Genomic DNA, 22059 nt, shown 5'->3' with positions numbered 1-22059 from the left:
ACTCGGCAAAGAAACCTTGCTTGACCTCGCTGTCTTTGTGTATTTCTCGGCTAAACTTCGGCACAACGCGTCAATAGCAGCCTTTCCCTCCTTGGTGTTAGCGTCAGTCGCAAGATCACGTGCAACACTTTGTCCTACGTCATGCCGCAGCTCAGGCGTGTCGGCCCTAGCCTAAGCCTCATATCGCTCCGGGAGAGGTGAGTCGTGCCTATTTCAGTCCTTGTGATGCCTGTGCTTCTCCTTGACACTCTGGTGTTGTTTTGATGACAATGTCAACATTGTCGTTGTAATCGTGCTCGATGCACACGGACCTCGAAACCGACCTCATCCTAACATCATGATTGCAGGTTTCTCGCCAGCGAAGCCGCGCCACCGCCGAAATCGCTGGATGCGGAGGTTAAAGACAACGAGACAGCCGAATATGAGATCGAGGTGCCCTTGAATCCTACTGACTCTTCTACTGACTCTACCTACGTCAACGTGGAAACTGTCAAGATGAACTGCCCTGTCTGTCACAAACACCTCACCGAGAGCATGGGTGTCAACTGCGCGAACTGCGTGAACAACCTGCTCTACAATTGTCGCTTTGACCTTGCCAGAGTCCTGCTCGAGAAAGAGTCCCTCGGAAAGAAAGTAGAAGCCATCGTTGGCTCGGAGCCTGAGAAGCCGCTGGATGAAGAGACTGCGAGACTCAGAAAGGCCTGGCAGACACAGCAAGAAAAGATCGAAGAACAGCGGGTGAAGGAGCAAGAAGAAGATATGCGGCGCGAGCTCGTCATCAAGCAGAAAGAACTGCATGAGAAGAAAGACCTTGCGCAGGCTTTGAGAAAGAACCTAGAAGAACGAAGAGCCAACCTCGCCGCCGCAAAAGAGGCTCAGACCAAGAATCACAAGAAAAAGGTGGAAGAGCTCAAGGAGAATAACGAGAAGTTAAAGGCACAATATGATGCTCTTCATGAGAAGACTGTCGACACTCGAGCCATTCTCTGTCGTGAAGCTGCTAGTCTGCTGAGGCTTCATCACTCCAAGAAGAAGTTCAAAGATGGTACATTCAAGGACCGCCACTATACTGCTGGTCTCTTATTGCCAGACTTGAAAGAGATCAACAGTGAGAACTCCATCATGCCTTCACTAGTTCTCCACACTAACCGGCCATCTAGATATGCGATGCGCTGAACTCACTGCAGCACTTGGGAATGTCACTCGACTCGTTTTCCTCTGCTCCTTTTACCTTGGCATCAGACTCCCCGCTGAAATCACTCTGCCTCATCGAGACTACCCACTCGCAACCATCAATACTCCACTTACCTCGTACCTTGGACAACGCATCACCTTCCCCGGCAGTGGCTCGAGTCTCTCTGCGCCCGGCAGTCCCACCGCCTCTAGAATGGACCTCAGCTCGTCTCCGAAACCCCGTCCTCTCTACATCGGCTCCGATGACTACAACGAATCTGTCGCTCAATTTGCCAAGAAGGAACCCCTGGCGTTCAGCTATTTCATCGAAGGCGTTTCTCTCCTAGCTTGGGATGTCGCATGGCTTTCTCGTACTCAAGGCTTCGTTGCAGGCACCGAAACGTGGGAAGACATCTGTGACATTGGTCACAACTTGTTCCAAATGATCTTAGCTCCTACACAATCTACCGCCGCTCGAGTCTTCGCCCAACGCAACGCTCTCAACCATCACCGCCGATCCCAGAGCACATCGTCGCCAGTCACTGATGATAAGGACAACGCCTTCCCAGCACGTCTCGGTTCCTATTCCCACAACTCGGCGCACACATTCCTCGGGTCTTCTGCCGCGGCCGGGGATAATCCATCCCGTCACTGGCGCCTGAATCGATACTCCATGATCTCTGACCCCTTGAAGAAGCACCTCATCACAGAAATGAACAATGCTGAATGGGAACTGTTGGACCAACAGGAATGGAACGATGGGGGCGAGAAGATGGATGAGGCCGTCTTCATAAAGACCCGGCCGATGGACGGAAAGGAATATGACGATGCGAGAAGCATCATGACGCCCGGTGGAGAGGAGGAAGGTGCCAGGGCCAAGGGGACGAGTGGCTGGACCAAGCTCAAGAACAGAGAGAAGGCATAGAGAGGGGCGGCGTTGTCGACATGAATGATGAAGGATGACGCATTTTTATGAAGCTGGAGGGAATACTCGGCCCGGCAGGAGGCTGGGAAATTGGCGTTGGAGGCTGTCTGTGCTTCGATAGAGAACGAGCGCGCCATGCGCCTGCAGCGCTGGCAGTCGCCAGTACAACGAGCTCAAATAATCCCCCATTACCAAGGCTATATTCGTCTTCTCAGCGACTTCAAAGATAGGGAGCTCCTCTTTCTGAAGTAGTTAAAGACAGCACGACAGAATGGACGGACGACAGCGTCATATCGCGGATTATCTGAGAGCAGGAAAGGCGGTGTACCCAAGTACTTTGCATCCGTATCAGGCTGGATGCCGACAAGGCTGGGGTTGGAATGTGAGCACAGGCCCGCCCCCGAGGCTGAGGAGTGGGAGCAGACAACCCACCTGTCAGGCTGGCTGGGGTCGGAGCTCACAACGAGGTCTAGGTCTCGTTCTTCGTCTTTGTTCGGAGCTTCGTTCAGATTCACGGACGCCCATCATCCAATGGTCTCCAGCCGTTTGTACAATTGGGACGAGGACGGCCGAAATTTGCGTCTTTGTTTCCCAGCCGCGGCCGGATACTTCGCTTTCGACAACGCTGCCTCACCTCTTTTCCCTGGCAAGTGTCCAAGTAAGTCACTTGAGCACATACAGCTGTCACCCAGACCATCAAGCCAGCCGCGTGATTTGTGCTCCCTTGCGCCAAGTAAGTGCCAGCCTTCGCAAAGTCACAGCGGAACGTTGCAAGGCTCTGCAAACGGTAGGTAATCACGCGCTGTTTGCGCGTCACTAAGTACCGCCTCCAAACAACTAAAGCACATTTCCCGTCACTTCGCCCTCTCACACGGTCAAAACACCCCTTTTTTTCGTCCCATGTTCAAGACATAACAACAATAAGTCATCTGAGAGCTTGTGAATTGAAAGATTATCAATATATCGAATCAACACTCACCTTTTAAACCCGGCAACAAGCAAGGAATAACATCTTCTACAACCGGCAAATCTCGTTCCAAAGCATTCAATATGAAGTGCAGCTGTAGCGTCAGTGCCATCCTCGCAGTCGCGGGCGCAGTTCTCGCTCAAGACAGCAACTGCTACGAAGAAAAAGGTAACTGGTACTGCAACTCGGTCCAGGCAATCTCGTACTCGAATTTCGGCACCGCGGGCCAGTACCAGAAGGTGTCGTACATGGGGTCGAATGGGGAATGTGACTTCGCAGATCAGAGTTACCAAGGAGGAATGGCGCCGATGGACGGAGAGGTAAGATATGATCGAGCATTCCGATTTAACCAACGATTCATTGACTTACCTTTGGTATTTGACAGGTGTCATGGCACTTTCGTGGGCCAATGCAGTTGAAGCAATTCGCCTTTTACACCGCCGGGTCCGATAACACCAAGCGGTCGCTGCATCCTAACCCACATCAGCGGCCATACTCGCACAAACACCTTCACGATCCCAAGGTCCATGATGGCAGTGGAGTCGCAGAAGGAGGGCATATAGCGGACAAGCGCGGTGTCGGGGATTGGGTCACAGCAATCATCAACGGACAAGTCGTGTCATGGATCAACCAGTACACTGGACCTGGAGCTGCGTCTGCGACGCTTGCTCCTGGAAACAATGGTGGCGATGGCGAGAGAGTGGCACCTGGATCTGCGGCTCCTGCTTCCTCAGCTCCTCCGCCCAAAGCGAATGTGAATGCAGGTCCAGGCCAGTGGGGAAGACAGGCATATTACAATGCTGACCAAGGAGTTGCTGATGGACTTGTCTTCTTGAACCATCACGGCGGTCAGGGATCTGGAGTGTTCGACACGTGAGTTGCTGGATCTCTTCATTTGATGTCGAATTCCTGACAAATCCAGTGTTTGGGGAATGTCCCTTTCGTACGCTTCAGCGGATAACAGTGCGGGATCTTCGTCTCCAGTGCCTCTAGCAGACACCTTGATACCAGATAACTGCGAGTTTGTCGTCATGAGTAACAAGCCATGTTTGGATGGCGGATGCGGCACTGTCCGAGATGGAACCGTTGCTTACCGTAGGTTCACCCATCCATTGTTTGCCCGTTCCAGGCCTACCACTAACCAAATTCACAGATGGTTTTGACGGGGCTTCCAAGCTATTTCTCCTTGAATTCAGCATGCCCTTGTCCGACAACACAGGATTCAATGGTGACATGCCCGCAGCATGGATCCTAAACGCTCAAATTCCCCGCACAGTCCAATATGGAAATTGCTCCTGCTGGGCCTCGGGTTGCGGCGAATTTGACGTCTTCGAGGTTCTGGACTCTGGCAATCAGAAGTGCAAGTCTACCTGGCATGGGCTGAAAGCAAAGGGTGATTCAAATTGGTTCCAACGGCCGATCAGTGGAACAAAGAAGGTTGCCGTAGTGTTTGACGGGAGTTCAGGCACAGCGCATATTGTGATATTGCCCGATAACACGAATTTTGACGCAAAAATTGCGGAGGGGACTGTGGCTGGGTTCGTCAACTCGGTTCAGGATCCGAAGTTGAGCATTCAGGTTGCTCTGGATGGTTGAGATGACGCCGGCTTCAGAGGGGACCAGGGTTGATGTCTCTCCTATCTCGTCAACGCGAGCGAGAATAGTCACATATGATTCTGTTACACCTGCTTGAGGTACCCTACCCGCCATCCGAGAGACTAGGAAGTCGACACAAGATTACCGGCTATGGTTAGCACTAGTTCTAATCTTGAACAGTGGACATCAGTGCCTGAGAGAGTGGCCTTGTACATATCAATAGAGTGTGTTTCCAAGACAGAGTAATAGGGGAGCCTTGTCTTAATCGCTATATATGCCGTAGAGGAGGAAGAAAGAGGTGACCAAAAGTGACCAAGGCGACTTTGATAAATTGCGCTAGCGACCATCGGATCCTCCAGATAGAGCGGAGCATACAAAACGATCCGCACTTCACTCCGGCGAAACATATGCATACTGGGTACCAGACGTCTCTTCTTCATCCTCTCGTGTTGCTCGTGCTAGACGAAGTCTCCCTTGTCAATGTCATTTGCCTGTATGCTTTCGGTAACAGAGGAGATCCCACTGCGGCGACGGAGCTCGCCATTACGCTCATTTGTGCCTGTCATGCAACCACAGCCTAATCGCCCGAGTCGAATCGTCGTAGTGCTGTCGAATCTACTCTAGCCTTCATAGACAGTGCACTGTATGTGGTGAGAGAGACCAGGTTCTTCTTGACTAATCGTGCCTGAAGGTCCATAACTTTCGACGTATCATCGAGTACATCTATTAGACTTGCAGCCAGGGGTCGGAAACAGCAGCTGTAAGGTTTTCTTTGCCTCGATGATACACTCGTCTGATAGAGAGCCTTCCACTGGCCACGGACCCCTTTCCGTATCGGACCGGTCAGCCGTCGGCCCCCTTATGGACGGTTTAAACTAGATGTCGCCAATATGCAACCGACGGGATCTTGGCTAAGTGGTAGACGTTCCGGTGGAATGTCAACCATTTTCCACCCAAGGCTTTCTGGAGTAAGTCAAAGCCTTCCAATGTTATTCCTACACCCACTGTCTCTTCTCCACGTGGGGTCATGCCCCTGCCCCACGCGAATGATATATTCATTTACCGCCTAGAGCATGGAGGAACTCGACATACTGGAATGAGTCCAGGAGAAGGTTGCAGATTCCCAGGATCAGACATGGAAGTCGACTAAGGCATGCGATCAAGCCCAAGTCCATCTTCGCTGGCGACAATACCTCAGATGACATTCATATGTCCGAATTCTCACGGTAATGCATGGGACACCTCATATCTCGACGACGCCAATATCGGCAATGCAGCCGGGCTCCAATATCAGCTCGGCGAAGCAACGGCCGAAGCAGGACTACTCCCGACGGAGGTTCTAGCCTTGGGTTCCACAAAGTCTCCATACCCCGCAACCTTTCACTGTCGTTTAGGGGGGTTCTGGAGACAATCTACCAGGGCAGACGCCGATTTCACTTTCTCATTCGACAACTAGACAAGCAAGCCAAGCAATTTAAGCCAATTTCTGAGTACGAGATGCAACAGCGGAATTCCGTCCTCAATCAAATTCCACTAAGCCTCGGACGTCATGGCGATCCCTGGACATGCTGGTCCACCATTATACATATGGATATCATCATATGGTCGAACTAGTCTCCGAGTTGAAGAAGCGATGGAGAAGATCATTGCCACTCCTCTTTTTCTTCTAGCAGCATTTCCTTCTCCCCCTTTCCGTCCTTTAAATTGTCGCGTTTTGCGAGTTCTGCTCGTGCGGACACTGTTGCAAGGACACCCATTGAATTGATAGCACGCGACCAAGGCTCATTATTGGCGAGTAGAGCTGCTGACCACGATCATGGCCGACACTAAGGAGATCTCGGCACATAACGAAATCGAGAGCCTGAACCTGCCCCCCGCAGCACACAAATTCAGGTTCTCTGAAAAGTCCAAGCGGCAGGATGGCGATGTCGCCTTAAAGCTGTTTACCAATGTCGACGATCTGCAGGTCCCAATTGATCCCGCGGAAGAAAAGAAACTCATTCGAAAGGTTGACTTCTTGATCCTTCCCCTAATCGCTGTTAATTATGCCTTTTTCTACATCGACAAGACGACGCTGTCATATGCAGCCATATTTGGTATCCGTGATGACCTCCACCTCCATGGAACCCAATACAGTTGGCTCAGCAGTAAGTTGGTGTGGATGTGATTGAACCATTTTCACTGAGAAATTCAGGTCTTTTCTACTTCGGCTTCCTGGCGTGGGCGTTTCCGACCAACTTTCTGATGCAAAGACTTCCATTGGGCAAATACCTTGGCTTTAAGTACGGCGAAGTTGTCTTCTTCGGGTGGACCCTTTCAGCCGACTAACATCAATTAGTATTTTTATGTGGGGATTCTTCCTTATGCTGCAGGCTGCTTGTAACAGCTTTGCTACACTTGGCGTTCTGAGAGCCCTCGCCGGCGCTGCTGAAGCCTGCTCGGACCCTTCCTTCATGCTCATTACTACCATGTGGTACACTCGGCGAGAGCAACCACTGCGTATTGGACTATGGTACACAGCAAACGGTCTCGGTATTGCCCTGGGTGGGCTCCTAGGCTACGCCATAGGTCACATCAGAGGAGCTTTGGCCTCATGGAGGTATGAGTTCATCATCATTGGTGCGCTATGTTGCGTGTGGGGAATTGTCATTGCAATCTTCATGCCTGACAGTCCTGTCACGGCCAAATTCTTGAACGATCGCGAAAAGAGAATTGCCGTTGAGCGACTGATGGGTAATCAAACTGGAGTTGAATGCAAGGTTTTAAAGGCAAGCGAAGTCCCTGTCGAGCATGAAGCTCTTGGCTAACGTATTTGGTGCCAACAGCCCTACCAAATCTGGGAAGCCTTCACGGACATCAAACTGTACCTCTTCTTTACCCTAGGTGTGGTTGGAAACATCCCCAATGGCGGTATTTCAAACTTTGGCACCCTCATTATCAAAGGTGACTCCTTCTTGCCCATCCTCATCGCGGCTGAAGACTGACACGCTGTACAGGCTTTGGCTTTTCAACCCTCGTTACCACACTAATGCAGATCCCATATGGGGTCTTCATTATCCTGTCGATCTTGACCTGTATGCTTGCTTTTCTTATGTGCTTTTCTTATGTGCCCCAAGCAAAGTGTACCTGTTGCACCCAAGCTTTCCTGCAACCACAATGCTTGCTTCAATTCGTTCTCGTAAATTGATGCTGATTCGGTAAACCCCTTCTAGGTGTCTTCTTAAACAATCGCTTCCCAAACAACAACCGCTGCAAATTCATTTTGTTATTCCTCTGCCCCAACATCGCAGGCGCATTCGGCCTTTGCTTTGTCAATGAAAAACACCACGTGGGCCGCTACTTCTGCTATCTACTCACAGGACCCTACAACGCCGCTTTCGTGATGATTTTGTCCCTTCAGATTGCGAATACTGCAGGTCATACTAAGGTATGTTGGTTGTATCATGCCCACTCGGGCGAGATCAGCTTCTCTCTTCACTCTTTTCTAAGTCTAAATAACTAACAGCAATAATGCAGAAAGTTGTAACCAATGCTGTTCTGTTCTTGGGATATTGCACGGGAAAGTAAGTCTCCCCAAGATATCTAGGCTCGACCGTTGACTGCCTCAAATCCTATTCCTAATTTTGAATAACACCGCTGACCATATTGATTCTTCAATATAACAGCATCGCAGGCCCATTTTTCTACAAGACAGATCAAGCTCCAGAATATACATTGGGCATTTGGAGCATGATTGTCAGGTGCGCGAGCTCTTTCCCTGTTTTCACAGCAAGCCCAAATCCAGGTTTTCCCCAATACTGTGACTAACTTGCGCCATATCATATGTAGCCATCTTCTCGAGGTGTGTGTCATCATAATCTTTTGGGTGTTGATGAAATACGAAAATGCGCGCCGCGACAAGATTCAAGGCCATCAGGAACGAGACCTCGACGCCACTGCGTTCGGAGACTTGACGGACCGGGAGAATTTGAACTTCAGATATATCTACTGAGAGCAGCAAAGGGAAACAGCAGAAGTCTCGACTCTAGACCGGTTTTTGAAGAGAAGATAAAGAAAGAAAGCAAACAAGCAAGCAAACAGGGAGGAGTATGTCGAGAGACATTGCGGGTTTTGAAATGGGAAGATAACAATAAAAACGTTACACATTCAAGAAAAATAGAGTCAATAGTCAGGAACACGCGCGACTTGGCGAGTTTCGAGGAAAGGTATAGCTGGGGCATTGAAGCAGAGACGTTGCCTCTTTGTCGGCTTTATCAGACGCTATGCTCTCAACGTGAGTGATCAGGCTGGCCTTTGCGCGAATACCTAGGGTTTAGCTATGACATGCCATATTTGATTGGATTAGAGGATAGAACCCTGCCACGATCAGCAGCCACGGCCTTGGTATAACATGTGTGCAGGCGTATGGACCCTCTGGCGAAGAAGCATCTTGAGAGATTAGTGTCCCGACGAGGCTGGGGCCCCCGCCAAGGCTCACCAGGCTGAGCCTTGTGCCGTGACCGTCAACCGGGATAACAGCAACTATCCGGCATTACCGCAAGCATTCAAGAACAGCTTCTCCGGCACGAAATGGACAATTGTATTAGATCTCCCTCTCAGCCCTTCGAGAAACAGTGCGCCAGATTATCTGGGTTGGTTCGTTCATTCGAGCCTCCCATTCTCCAAGCTCGTCCTTGGCATACTTCTGTGCTGTTGACTTCGCAGCCATCTTTCCAGCATCTGTGTGCTTAGTGTTCTTGTCTTCTTCCTTGGGTATCTTACTCAGTCGATCGACAGCGAATTTGAAGAGCACCAGATCATCAACAGGGTCCCTGTTGAACACCCAGTCTATAGCCGTGCGTGTGTTACCCTTCGCCTCCAAAGTCACACGCGCGTCGAACTCTTTGTCGTTGTGTCGTCCAATGAGAATGGGCACAATAAATGAATAAGGGAGATCCGTCTGTCGTTTCCGGTTTTCTAGCAAAGTCCACCCGCAGGCCGTGTGGGCACCAGCGTCAATGCCCTCGCCAAAGCGCGTCCCTCCAGTGCTGGTGGTGGCATCAAGAATATCACGGCCGCGAGTTTTCTCGAATAATGCCTCCCCACCGACAAGTACAAAAGGTAATCCCGAGATGCCGGGATTCAACTTTGCTCCCTTTGCAACATCTTCCTGGTTATCGTTCGGATTATAGTCTAGCGGTCGTCTAGTCCAAAAGCCATGACTCTCGGGGCTGGTTCCTCGCAATGTTTGGAAAAGTACCCGATATCTTGAAGCATCCTGAGCATCTCGAGACATCTCTCTCGGAAGTCCTGATAAGGTTAGTCCTCTGCCAAGGCTGATAGTGAGGCCGCATTTTGATTGGCCCCATGTCAACTGCCGCTCTACTCAGGAGGCCGAGGGCTTCCTTCAGATGTCGAATATTCACAAACATGCGACCAGCAGCCTCATTAAGATAGTGAAGCTGAAGCCGAAGCAGAAGGAGAAGGAGAACCAAGCGAATCAGAGACATGTCAGGGTAACTAATTCATCTGTCTTGATTGGCAGTTTGAATCATGGCGTCGTTACCCAATTCCTCCCATCATCGCATGCAGCCACTAGTCGACCACTCCCTTTCGCCCGCTGGAACAATTCTTGGACCTCCCCCAACCTCTTCCGGGATCCTCCGCCCCAGGGAGTCCTACTTTCGCAGGGTAGGAGGTAAAATTTGCTTTACGTTGGGGTATTTGCTCAAAGTCACACTCCAGTTTCCAGAGCACGTTAACGCGACGAGATTCCCCATGGCTGTTTGCATTTAGAGCCAGTAAGGAGCTCGGGTTTGGATGGCTCTGTTTGACGGCGTGCACGTCAAATCCATCTCAACGGTCGAGCCACTGCCCATCTCTCCCCCCAATATCGCTGATGAAATGTTTGGAAAAAGCAGCTGCCTCACTTTCGCTGGGATGGCACGCTACGGACCAGAAGGGCCTCTCTCCGTGGAACTTTCTCTACAGAGGTGCGCTCAGCAGAAGGTTGGGTCGAGTTGACTTCGTGACTGCGGCTGGGCATGTTCGTTCGTGAGGCATTGTGAGTCTTATTCTGATGGCTTGTTATATAGCGGCTAAGTATCCTGTCGACCAAGATTGAGAGGTATGCAATCGTATACGCATGCTCTATCTCACCACGCTCCTGGTAGTAGAGAGAAGCGCTATATGTTGGACATTTCACTGCATCTGCGAGTTCATTGACGAATATCTTAGAGAGGGTGAGATATTCCTCTGCTGAGTGGCATTGAACCTGTGGAGATTCGGTTGTCAGTTGACTTGACTCGCTCAGTTCAAATTTGATTTTAAATTTATTATGCAGATACGATGTAAAACAGCAGCATCCTTTCGGCGGAACGCAAGCTCCGAACCTCCTAGCGCTCGACTGCGGCTGCCAGCTCGTCCAGGCTCCGTTTGATTGATGGTGCCTGGAGCTGTTTTATGATGCTTTCTCCGACAGTAATGAGAGACCTTAGGACAGATCCAGGCGCCGGGTCTTTGGAGGCCTTCTGAGCCGGAGATAGCGATAATTCTGCACCTGCTAATTCACAAGCAGAAACAGGTACCGCACAACATTCTCCGACAAAGCACGGTATGTCTTTGAGTTGGTTGAAGACGTAGGCGGCAGTTGGAGGCCTCCCTTCCTCCAACAAGGAGAAAGCCGAGGAATGCACGCTGCTCCTTTGCTTTAAGTCGACGGTGAAGGTTCTCTAACCAACGCACGACCGCTTTGTACTTGATACTGAAAGTCAAAGGCCATTCCTCAGCCACACACCATTTGCGAGACTCTCTCCTGCCGTCGCCAACCAGTACAGAAACCATTTCGATAAAGCAGCAGATCAAAAACCACACGTCTTGCGATCGACCGCGGCGAGCACTCTCAACAAATTCAACAACCTCCGGTGCTTGATATAAGCGAGTCCCAAGACACTGGCCTTAAGACATGCTTCTGCCACAGAATTGAACTGATATTTCGAAATCAGTAGTGACGATGTTGTCACCGTGTACCAAAATTTTCTCAGGCTTGATGTCCTTGCGCTTGATTTTGTGGTCGTGAATATGCTCAAGACCTGCTGAAAGACAGCCAAACCACCGCTACATCACCAACCGATCTCTGAATATGAGAGACCTATCCATAAAATTCTCAAGATCACATTCAGAGGGGACAGAATGAGGTGGCCTTCGTTGGCGGGATCGATGTAATGACCAACCATTTGAATTACATGCCAATGCGGATCCTGGGGCAGCTTCCCGAGACAGTTGATCTGCTTTTAGTACACCTCACGGTAATCGTCCACTGGAAGCCAAATCGTCTTGAGGGCGAACCATTGCCTGAGGTGGGATGTAGAGTCGCCCAAAAAGACTTCAGTAGATGTGTCCTAGAGCTAGAGCTTGAAATATGGCGAGTCGCAGAGGATTTGCAGGCTCGCTTAAAATAGATGACGATTGAAAAGCTAAGACAGCGCGGTGCAAACACAGTCGAGGCTGGCAAATATATCCATCTGCTATGTGCTCGCGGAGCCCTTGCCTCGACTTCTGTTGGCCGTTGTCATTCGCCATCCTCCTTGGGAACTTGGAACACGTTGACTGGTTGGGAAGAAGTAACGATCATCAGTGACCAAGCCTTACTTCAGGAGACAGAAGAGTGAAGCGGGCGCTCCAAGAGGCACAGGATGCCTGCCAGCCGTGCTGGCGTAATCGGAGTCGTAGTCACCATGTATTTCGGCGGCGACGGTAGACTTCTCACCAGAAATTTGGTAAGTGAGGCGCCACGACAGGCTCCACGGTCGCGTTGATGACGGTTCGTTGAAACCAGCCTGTTTAAGCAGGGCGAAAACCCCCAGCAAGACAACAGGACCAGGGACAAGAGGAAGAAAGGGCGACGAGGGTAGAGCGCTGACTCTCTCCCTGTTTCTGCATGTGAGATGGCCAAACTGGCGGACCTAAACCACGTATTGATTCTTGTTGTCCTCTGAATCGCAGCTTGAAGGGTGAGGAGGCAGCTGAGCAGAAGACGGCAAAGAGTGAAAAGGTGGCTCAATCGTCGAGTCAGTGGTTGTAAAAGCGACGAACGTTAAGCGGTGGTCGAGCTGAGTCCTGGTGTGAGTCCAAAGCTGGTGAGGCTGACCTCCGAAGTGCGACTTCTCAGCCTAGTGTCTACCTCATCCTCTCACTCCCTCTCTCTCTCTCTCTTTTCCTCTTTGCCTTGTCCCTGGAATCGACCCCTTGATCAAACACCCCAACTACCCCAACTCATGATCTTTCATCGTAAAATGGAGATCCGGATTGGCAGCTCCAACCTCCAAGGGAACGCCCAGCTCTTCTGCCGAGGAACAAACTTTTTCCCTCCGTGACAGGGCAATGTCATCGCCAGCGAGGTCAGCAAGGGACATTGCATCTGATACGACGTCCATTGGGGAGAGGGGATTCCCCGCTCGCCCGCTTCCCCAGACGCGCGCAGGGTCTCTACACTCAGGTGGAGGGGTAAACCACCTCAGGTAGGTTTCGGTGCTGGACCAGCGGCCCGAGGTTGAACTCGCACGAATCATCGACTCTTGACTCTTGAATCTTGGGTGGCCGTGACCTGCCTGAAATGGATAGCCGTCATATATATGTGTTGTTCGTGTCGCGACCGTCGTTACCAATCCGTCGGTATATCATAGAGCGGACGGGTAGGACTCGATAGCAAGGGTCCTCCTCGCCAGCCTGTAACGTCTGGCATCATGACCGGCCTACCGAACCGTCCCAAAGACTTCAATGCTTCGCATAATGAGCAAGACGCCGTTCCGAATGGCGTATCCGATGGCGTCAGCGGCAGCGTCACTAACGGGCAACCCGCCGATAACATCCACAACATCAGCACCGATGTGTTGATCGTGGGTGGCGGCTTTGGGGGCATGTACGGGCTATATCGGTGCCGCAAAATGGGGTTGCAGGTGAAGCTCTTCGAAGCCGGCTCCGACTTTGGCGGCACCTGGTTTTGGAACCGATATCCGGGGGCTCGCGTGGACAGCGAGACGCCGTACTACAGTCTCTCCATCCCAGAGACCTACAAGAACTGGCATTTCACCGAGCGGTTTCCGGGACACCAGGAACTAAGGCGCTACTTCAAGCACATCGACAAGGCCCTCGGGCTGAGCAAAGACGCATACTTCAATACCGTGGTCGTCGGAGCCCAGTTCCACACAGACACGGACGAATGGCACGTGCGCACCGACGACGGCGGTCTCGCAAAGGCCAAATATCTCGTCTTGGCCACGGGGTCGTCCTACAAGAAGCATTTCCCGGACTTTAAAAACCTGGACAAGTTCAAAGGCCGCCTCATTCACTCGGCGCTCTATCCTGAAGAGGGCATCGACGTGACGGGCAAAAGAGTCGGCGTGATCGGGTCCGGCGCAACAGGCGTGCAGATTGTCCAGGAGCTCGCGCGCGAAGATTGCAAGTTGACCGCGTTCGTCCGCACACCCAACCTCGCACTGCCGATGGTGCAGCGAAAACTCACGAAGGAGGAACAAGACAACGCAAAGTCCTTCTACCAGGCCTACTTCCAGGCTGCGAAGCAGTGTCTCAGCGGATTCCCGTACAACCCGGCGACCAAGACGTTCCATGAAGCCACGCCGGAGGAACGGCTCGAGTATTGGGAAGAGCTGTGGCAGCGGGGCGGGTTCAGCTTCCTGATCTCCAACTACCGCGAGTTCCTGACGGACAAGGACGTGAACCGGGAGTTCTACCAGTTCTGGGCGAACAAGGTGCGCGCGCGGATGAAGGACCCGTTCAAGAGGGACGTGCTGGCGCCCCTGAACCAGGGCCACTGGTTCGGCACGAAGCGGCCGTCGCTCGAACAGGATTACTATGAGATGATCGACCGCGACAACGTGACGGTAGTGGACCTCACGGCGACGCCGATTGTCGAGTTCACCGAGACAGGCATCAAGACCGCAGACGACAAGCTGCACGAGTTAGACATTGTCATCCTCGCCACCGGCTATGACTCGGTCACGGGCAGTCTGCTGGACATCGGCCTGATTGACACCGACGGCGTGCCACTCTCCGACAAGTGGAAAAACGGCACGTACACGTACCTGGGCCTGACGATCAGCAAGATGCCCAACATGTTCATGGTATATTCGCCGCAGGCGCCCACGAGTCTTTCCAACGGTCCGCCCATCATCGAGATGCAGATCGACTGGATCTGCGCGGCCATCAGGAAGATGAAGGAAGAAGGCATCCGCTACGTCGACGCCAAGGAGGAGGCGGCCGACAAGTGGCGCGAGGATATCCAGAAGATGAATGCCATGACGCTGTATCCCGAGACGAATAGTTGGTATATGTGAGTGACCCTGGCCCTGTTCTTTCCACTGTCTTCTTTCACGTCCAAGTTACTTACCAAACCCCTTTCTTTTCTCCATTTTAGGGGCGCCAACATCCCCGGAAAACCCCGCGAGCAACTCATCTACCTGGCCGGGCTGGACGTGTACGACCGGTCCACCAAGGAGGCGCTGAAGACGTGGAACGGGTTTGATGTGGTGAAGAAGTAGGCTCTGTACGCGAAAGAGAGATGTCGGGGCCGGGAAGAGTGGAGGGGATGAGGGTGAGAGTGAGACACTAAGATGAAGGAGTTCGAAATTGGATGACTAGCTCAGCTTTTCGGAGGAAGACTATATATACTTACGTACGCGGCAGGGCTCTCTCTTCCCGTCTCCAGTCGGTGAAGCTTGGAGAATTGAATGAAATGAAGTGAAATGCAACGAGACAACCACGGTGAAAGATTTGCTCACAACGAGAATCGATTGATGCGTGCTCTGCATTCATTTCCCTGGTATGGCTCTGACCAGCGGCGTGTATACATAAGTCGTCAGATCGACAATATATGCCTACCTGTTAGGTATATGATCCCGAAGACTCGCCGATCAACCAACCCATCTGTGATGAACTCGGGACAGCGAGCTTCCCGTGAGTTCGATAACGTCTGCGCCTCGTCACTTCTCCGGCTCTTGAAACATGTTGTGTAACAAATAATGTAACTTGCGTAGTCACCGGAATCACTAGCATCGCGAGCTGCGCTACAGTCGCCGCCCAAGTCTACTTGTTAGACAGCATGAAACCACAGCCGCGGTAGAAGACGACGCTCAAGCCAGCTGCCAGTTAACGCAACGACCAGAATCACCAGACACACCAGAACCACCACAATCACCGGAGCCACGAGAATGAACAGAGTCACCATCCTCATCAGAATTGTCAGAGTTGTCAGAAGCACCTGGGCCAGCAGATTCACAGGGACCACTAAACCCACCAGAAACACCAGAATCACCGTCCACGTCGCACGGCGCCGGAGCAACCGCGCGAGCCAGATCAAAATTACCGAAAGTGCCAGAATCATTCGAGCGGTTACCCTCCGGAGTATCCACAGGCAATTGTTACCCTCCGGGGGATAGTTATGGCCCCCGGGCGTATAAGAGCCTAGAGAAGAAGAGTTGGGACCGTAAATTTCGTCGATGCAGAGAAGAATGAAAATCGCGAGGATGCTCAAGACCCATTTGACGACAGTGTGCACCTCACCAACCGTCTCTTGATGCTCTACGATATCCCTGGGAGGATAACGATGCTGGTCGGATTTGGGCTCCGAGAGAAACAGGCTCAGACCCAGCGGGCTTGACAAACCCGCACGCAATGCTTTTGCACAAGCCCCCGAGACGTGGCCGTAGGTCTGCTGCCCGAGATGTCAGTCGCTCACACAATCCCAGTGAGAATGGGTGGTGTTGATGTTCTCACGTTCTGGCTTCGGCAGTCGTCGCGGTAGTCTTTTACGGCAGACCACATGGCCGCCCTGAGTGATATATAAGCTATGATGCTGCCAATTATCGCGAAAGCGCATTTCGCGATGCGAACACTGGCTCGCCGCATTTTCTGCCAGAGCAGACGTCGCGACGTCTGGGAGGCTGCCGCAGTAGCCGGAGATGTCAAGTTTGATGTGGTATTGGTTGTCGAGCTACTAAGACCATGGGATGTGGTGTTTTGAGCAGTATTTCCGGACCCAGCCCGGTTAGGAGTCGGTGTTTGCCATGACATTGTAGGGTCAGCCGGAGTCGACGAAATCGGAGGCACAGGGCCTAACGGGATATTGACGGGGGACGAAGACATGCTCTGAGTTCAATTGCAGCATGGATGGAAGAGAAACAAGGAAAGGATGTCAGTTAGAAAAAGACATCAGCTCGCCGTAAGGCTGTGTGCGCTAGCTGCGCCTCGTTCGTGAAATGTGAAGGAGCTAAATCAGGCTACAGCGGCCGAGGCACCTATTGATCTCTTTCTTTGGCCTGTATGACAATGTGATCGAGTACCGGAACAATTGTAAGTAAGACTAGCAACATCAAACATCTCCCTTCGTAGAACGCTTACGCGATACCGTCGCCCTGGTGAAGAACGACGTGAGATCAGGCTCTGCGCCCGCAAGGCTGAACCCACCCAGACAGACAACCAAAGCCAGGCACAAACGGTGGAGCAAGCCAATACCTCGAGACCCATTTCGCTATGGCTACGTTATCGATCTCTTACGTTCGTGCGATATGGGAGAATAGGAGAGGCCATCATCCCCGTTTAAAAGGACACTAGACTGCTACCCTTGCTTCTTTGACAGTGCGGACGGCTTACTCTAGTGAACGTATGTATACCCAAGCCAAACCCCATCCAATGCGGACGCCACAATCACCCTACGGATGTCCACACTTTCCCTGGCTAATGTACTTCGCCGGGCACCTCGACTTGTTTTGGATGTCCGCCAGGTGTTCCTGCTTGGGGTCAAAGCGATCCTTTTCCAGGTCCCAGTCTCAGTCCGCCAACTCCGCCCAGCCATATCCTTTGTGGTTGTACCTGCTGTCTCTCATATCGTTCAACAAACACGAGGCCGACACGAGTGAGGCGACAAAAGGGGAAAGAACGCCGTCATGTTGAATGGTCACAGCGCAAGGATTCCGTATCTGCTCTGTACCGATTCATGGCTCTGCCTTTGGCTGATTGGATCCATGTGGTCATCTTTGCCTTTGTCGGATGCATCGAGATCCACAACGACTGGAAATGACCCTTGCGTTGGTGTTTTTCCACAGATCCAGAAGCGCAAGAACCCTCACCTTGCATGGTCATCGTGCTGCTTCTCTCCCACTTCCTCCAAGCCAAATTCCTTCCTGATGGCTGCGCCAACCCTGCTGATTGCTTCGACGATCTTCTCGGCGGGGGCGGCCGCAAAAGTCGTGCGACAGAACAAATCCGTATCACTACCCCGCTGCGCTCTGAACCATGACCCCTTGGCGATGAGGACTGACTGTTCGGCTGCGGCTAGAAACACAGCGTCTTCAATTTCCACCAATGTCGCGTAGTCGACCTGCCCCTCAGAGTCGCATCGCGACTTGTAGAGCGGATGCTTCGTTACGTCAACGTGGATCCAATGAAACATGCCTGCCTTTGGCGCTACCCAACTGCACACTGGCGTAGGGAGATGTTGTTCGCAGGCATTCACAATAATGTCCCTTCGCCGTGTATACTCTGCACGAATAAACATGAGCCACTCTAAAAACCCCTTCTGCCCCCAGTTCTCTTCGAGCAGGTTGTACAGGTGGATCATAGCAAAGCCCGCGGGGTTCTGCGTGCTGACCTCATTGTGCCGGATGAAGCGCTCAATCACCTGCGTTGAGCCTGTAACCCAGCCGCAGCGACTTCCCGGAGCGATGATTTTGGAGAAGGAATCCAGGCGGAGAACGCGGCCGGAGGTGTCGAGCGAGAGGTACGAAGGGACAAGATTCTGGAGGAATTCCGCCACGGGAGCCGGTTTAAATGGTTTGGGCACATCGTGCGTCTGCCCAGAAACAAAGGGCTCCATTTGAAGGAAGTAATACGGCTCGTCTTCGAGGATATATAGGTCGTGTTTCTCGGCCACCGCGTAGATTTGTTTTCTGCGCTCGAGCGGTTGGGTGCTTGCCGTCGGATTTTGACCGGTCGGCACGGTATAGACGAGAAAAGGTTTTGGAGCCCTTCTCGCACTTTCGTCCCAAGTGGACAGAATGTGATCCAAATCATCGGGAAGCATTCCATCTGCATCCATTTTGATCCCCAGCATTTTGCATCCTAACGGAGCTATGGTCTCAATAGCGGTGCTGAAGGTATACTCCTCAGTGATCACGTAATGACCTCTCTCAGTAAACATTCGAAGTGCCATTTCCAGCGCCGAGGTGCTGCCGGCCGTCATGCAGACATCCCAATCTGAGTATGGCGGATTATGGACGATTTCTGTGTGTTCTGTAACGAAGCGGATTAGAGCTGCAGGACCCATCGACTGGCCATAATTGAGAGCAATCGAGAGATCAAGCAATGATTTTCCCTCTCTAGCGTCGTGTTTGCCTGCAGAGAAAATCTTGCCAGACTCATGTGTTTCGCCTTCCGAGAATTGAGGAGAGATTGGAAGTTTTGCACTGAGCTCTTCGAAGGGAAAATAGTCGCTAGACGTGGATCAACAAAGAGCAGACGCGCGAATGAAAAACGACAGAGACCACTCACCTCGAAGGCAATCCGCCGCAGAGGCTGATGGTGTCGGGCCGAAAATACTTCATGGCACCCTTCAGTGACGAAGCTTGTCGGGCCTTGCTCTCCGTTGAGAGACGATGATCCCACCGCTTGGCCACCGGTTTTCTGAAGCATCCTTTGCTTTTGAACATATCTGCGCTGGAAAAAGCAGCGACTGATGTTGGAGGAGGTTTTGATCTCTGGCGATGTGGCAGGACATGATCGACGGTAAAGACCGAATGCATTTCACCATTGGTGAGAACAGGGTCGTCCAAAACGAAGGACGAAGTGTCCGTGACCGCTTCAGGTTCAGCGTGAGGAGCCATGGCGATCTCTCTGATCAAATATCTTATTGATCTTTGGGATTTGCAGTGAGCGAGACTCGAAGAACAATGTGCTCACCGACAGTTCGCGCGGTGCTTCGAGGGCACAGACAAGATATACCCAGTAACGAAAGACAGTGAGAAAGATGGAGGAGTGATCCTGTGACGTCCCAAGATTAAGCATTACATACGACGAAAACGGGGAGTGGATGGACTTGAAGGATATTAGGTAAATGAAAGGAACGACAGTGACCCGACGAGGTCCAGATTTTGTTGACCGGGTGGACAAGGAACAAGGGATGGCAGGGAAGGAAATGTGCGCTTCAACATGCTTATCGTCGGCCCACTCGCCTGAGGTCCAAGTCCGGCCAATCACAGCGCCGAACATCGACGCCGCCCGCCCACCCGCTCCACGTGACTATGCCGCTTTAGTCAGGTCCATCTCCGCCGCCATTCCGCATTCCGCTCAATTGTCAATGAAGGGCGTACATGTACATACTACTACTCCGGAAAAGCCATATTACAGTTGACGAGGCTGGCTATCATGTACATCTAGATGGGGCTTGCGCTCTCTCTTCTTGGCTACCGTCACTCGAAAGTCCAGGTGCATGATATTGGCCAAAGCATCGAAACCGCCCGGCTCGCTGTGGAAACACTTCTGCATTCTCGGTAAGCTGATTTTGTACTCTCCGTTTCTGTCGGGGCATTTCACGCCAGTGATGATTGTCTGTCCCTGCACTTGAACGCTCGGAACACGATTCATTCATTCGCTCCTGTTTGTCGACCCCTCCATGCACACCGTCCCTCTCGTAGCCCCTTCGCCCCCCTTCATTGCAGGTTGCCCTCGTCAGGTCTTCCAAACTCGGTCAATCTCGATTAAGCTCAGCTCAAATGCATTCTGTGTTCTTCCATGGTCAGACAGCCCGCCCCTTTTCTTACAATATCCTTCCATGCTCGCCCCCTGTTCTCATGTACAGTTGACGCGTAGAGTAACGAATAGACCTCCGCTTCTTCCTCCATCCTCCTTCTTCTCCTCCCGCACCTATCCCACCCCATCGTCATAAGCTATCTGGCCGTGCCCGTGGAATTGGCAGATAGTACACTCCTGTCCGCTGTTGCCCCATGGCTATCTTGACTTTCGCGGACGTACTCTCCCACCGACTCAGAAGTTGTCGCCGGTAATGCCATTGTGGCCGGCGGACACGGCGCTGGGATAGCCGTACGGGCCGGTCGCGTCGTGGTCGTTTGTATTTATCCCGTGCCCCTGATTCAATAGTTCGGTGGCATTGTCGGCTTGCCCGCCTGGGTAACCGGGAGGCCCTGTCGCGGCATTGCCCTGGACATTGCCGGCCCCGACGCCGCCGCCATACCCGCCACTGCTGGTAGGTCTGTTCTGGTTCTCGCCCCTTGTGGATTGGGTCTCATCCCAATCAGTTCAATTGTTCAGATTGAATTCCTCGTCGAGCTGACAAAGGAGAGGGAGATTCGGATGAGGGGGACGAGGCACAAAACTTACTTCGCGATACTTGGACAGATAGATTTTGAGTGCTTCTGCATAGTTTTCGAAGCCCAACGAAGTCATGGCGAACAGGATATCTTCCCCATTGACCGTCTTGCGCTTCTCCTGTTGACACTTTTCGGACGCTGTGCAACGTTAGCCAAAGCTTCCCGCCACTGTCGGAAGGGGGAATTGAAATAAACAAAGGAAAGGACCGACAGACCTTCGCTCGTAATGAAGGAGATGAACTCGCTCACGCATTCTTGCATGCACTCTTTCGCTTCTTTGGCGATTTTGGCATTGTCGGGTAAGGCAGTCTTCATGATTCGAGCCACTGGTGCGAAGTTGCGTATGTTAGCATCTGACATTGCGGACAGGGAGGAGGGCGACGGCGTTGAACGACCGCCATGATGCTTGGAGGAGGATGACAATGGTTTGCGATCATGCTCAGAAGAACTGGAAGGCATATTGAGCTTCTTGTTTCGTCGAGTGAGACGTCGACAGAGCTCTCTGAGTGGTCCAGATGCCGCACCAGTCAGCGCTGAGGAGAGCTTGGATGCAAATCATGGCTTGAGGAGGAGAGAAGCTGCGACGAATGAGACGATGCTGGCTAAAGAGCAGCTGCAGCGTCGCACATTCGGATTCGCACAGAGGCCAGAAGCAGCGTTGCTGGCGCGCGCAAAGATGCAGGGCCTGTAACGCAGGGGTCGAACAAATGAAATCCCAACGCTCCCAGACTGCGCGTCTGGTGACACCCTCCCCCTCCCTCCAGTGAGAAAGCTCCGTGTATGGACTCCCAAAACATCATGACCACAAAAGGAAATAGGAATTGCACCCACCATTGGCAATGGGAAGCCATCGGTCCTGTTCCTTGACTTCAAAGTCCAAACCGGCTCCTTGTGCTCCTTCTTGTTCGCGATCCATATGATCCTGCTCTTCACCAGATTGTGCGTTCTGTTCGACATCGGGTTCTTTGGGTGGGGAGGCCGACATGATGTAGTCCTGTACTCTGAAGGATAGCCGCAGC

At 52.1% G+C, this 22059-nt stretch overlaps 8 protein-coding genes across 8 annotated transcripts; 4 read left to right on the top strand and 4 right to left on the bottom strand.

Moving 5' to 3' along the window:
* Window positions 1-141: 141 nt before the first annotated feature.
* Window positions 142-2098, top strand: A1O5_02585 (uncharacterized protein; the record flags this gene model as incomplete). The annotated part of the gene is made up of 3 exons (XM_007743199.1): window positions 142-197; window positions 348-1108; window positions 1161-2098. The coding sequence occupies 3 exons, from the start codon at window positions 142-144 to the stop codon at window positions 2096-2098; spliced, it is 1755 nt and encodes a 584-aa protein (XP_007741389.1).
* Window positions 2099-3148: 1050 nt separating this feature from the next.
* On the top strand, window positions 3149-4661 carry A1O5_02584 (uncharacterized protein; the record flags this gene model as incomplete). The annotated part of the gene is made up of 4 exons (XM_007743198.1): window positions 3149-3385; window positions 3451-3938; window positions 3988-4160; window positions 4219-4661. The coding sequence occupies 4 exons, from the start codon at window positions 3149-3151 to the stop codon at window positions 4659-4661; spliced, it is 1341 nt and encodes a 446-aa protein (XP_007741388.1).
* A 1816-nt stretch (window positions 4662-6477) lies between these two features.
* A1O5_02583 (uncharacterized protein) lies at window positions 6478-8652 on the top strand (the record flags this gene model as incomplete). The annotated part of the gene is made up of 9 exons (XM_007743197.1): window positions 6478-6808; window positions 6856-6943; window positions 7000-7438; window positions 7487-7604; window positions 7658-7735; window positions 7874-8088; window positions 8178-8224; window positions 8327-8401; window positions 8490-8652. 9 exons carry the CDS (start codon window positions 6478-6480, stop codon window positions 8650-8652), a joined length of 1554 nt encoding a protein of 517 aa, XP_007741387.1.
* Window positions 8653-9243: 591 nt separating this feature from the next.
* A1O5_02582 (uncharacterized protein) lies at window positions 9244-9936 on the bottom strand (the record flags this gene model as incomplete). Its single annotated transcript, XM_007743196.1, has 1 exon — window positions 9244-9936. The coding sequence occupies one exon, from the start codon at window positions 9934-9936 to the stop codon at window positions 9244-9246; it is 693 nt and encodes a 230-aa protein (XP_007741386.1).
* Window positions 9937-13384: 3448 nt separating this feature from the next.
* On the top strand, window positions 13385-15199 carry A1O5_02581 (uncharacterized protein; the record flags this gene model as incomplete). The annotated part of the gene is made up of 2 exons (XM_007743195.1): window positions 13385-14991; window positions 15076-15199. The coding sequence occupies 2 exons, from the start codon at window positions 13385-13387 to the stop codon at window positions 15197-15199; spliced, it is 1731 nt and encodes a 576-aa protein (XP_007741385.1).
* Window positions 15200-15750: 551 nt separating this feature from the next.
* A1O5_02580 (uncharacterized protein) lies at window positions 15751-16802 on the bottom strand (the record flags this gene model as incomplete). The annotated part of the gene is made up of 2 exons (XM_007743194.1): window positions 15751-16371; window positions 16434-16802. The coding sequence occupies 2 exons, from the start codon at window positions 16800-16802 to the stop codon at window positions 15751-15753; spliced, it is 990 nt and encodes a 329-aa protein (XP_007741384.1).
* A 979-nt stretch (window positions 16803-17781) lies between these two features.
* Window positions 17782-19537, bottom strand: A1O5_02579 (aromatic amino acid aminotransferase I; the record flags this gene model as incomplete). The annotated part of the gene is made up of 2 exons (XM_007743193.1): window positions 17782-19147; window positions 19206-19537. The coding sequence occupies 2 exons, from the start codon at window positions 19535-19537 to the stop codon at window positions 17782-17784; spliced, it is 1698 nt and encodes a 565-aa protein (XP_007741383.1).
* Window positions 19538-20696: 1159 nt separating this feature from the next.
* On the bottom strand, window positions 20697-22025 carry A1O5_02578 (nuclear transcription Y subunit beta; the record flags this gene model as incomplete). The annotated part of the gene is made up of 4 exons (XM_007743192.1): window positions 20697-20954; window positions 21051-21178; window positions 21256-21366; window positions 21872-22025. 4 exons carry the CDS (start codon window positions 22023-22025, stop codon window positions 20697-20699), a joined length of 651 nt encoding a protein of 216 aa, XP_007741382.1.
* Between the last annotated feature and the right edge of the window lie 34 nt (window positions 22026-22059).

Source organism: Cladophialophora psammophila, assembly GCF_000585535.1.
Source record: "Cladophialophora psammophila CBS 110553 chromosome Unknown aczJe-supercont1.3, whole genome shotgun sequence".
NCBI classification, from domain to species: Eukaryota; Fungi; Ascomycota; class Eurotiomycetes; order Chaetothyriales; family Herpotrichiellaceae; genus Cladophialophora; species Cladophialophora psammophila.
This window is presented reverse-complemented; position numbering and strand designations above follow the sequence as displayed.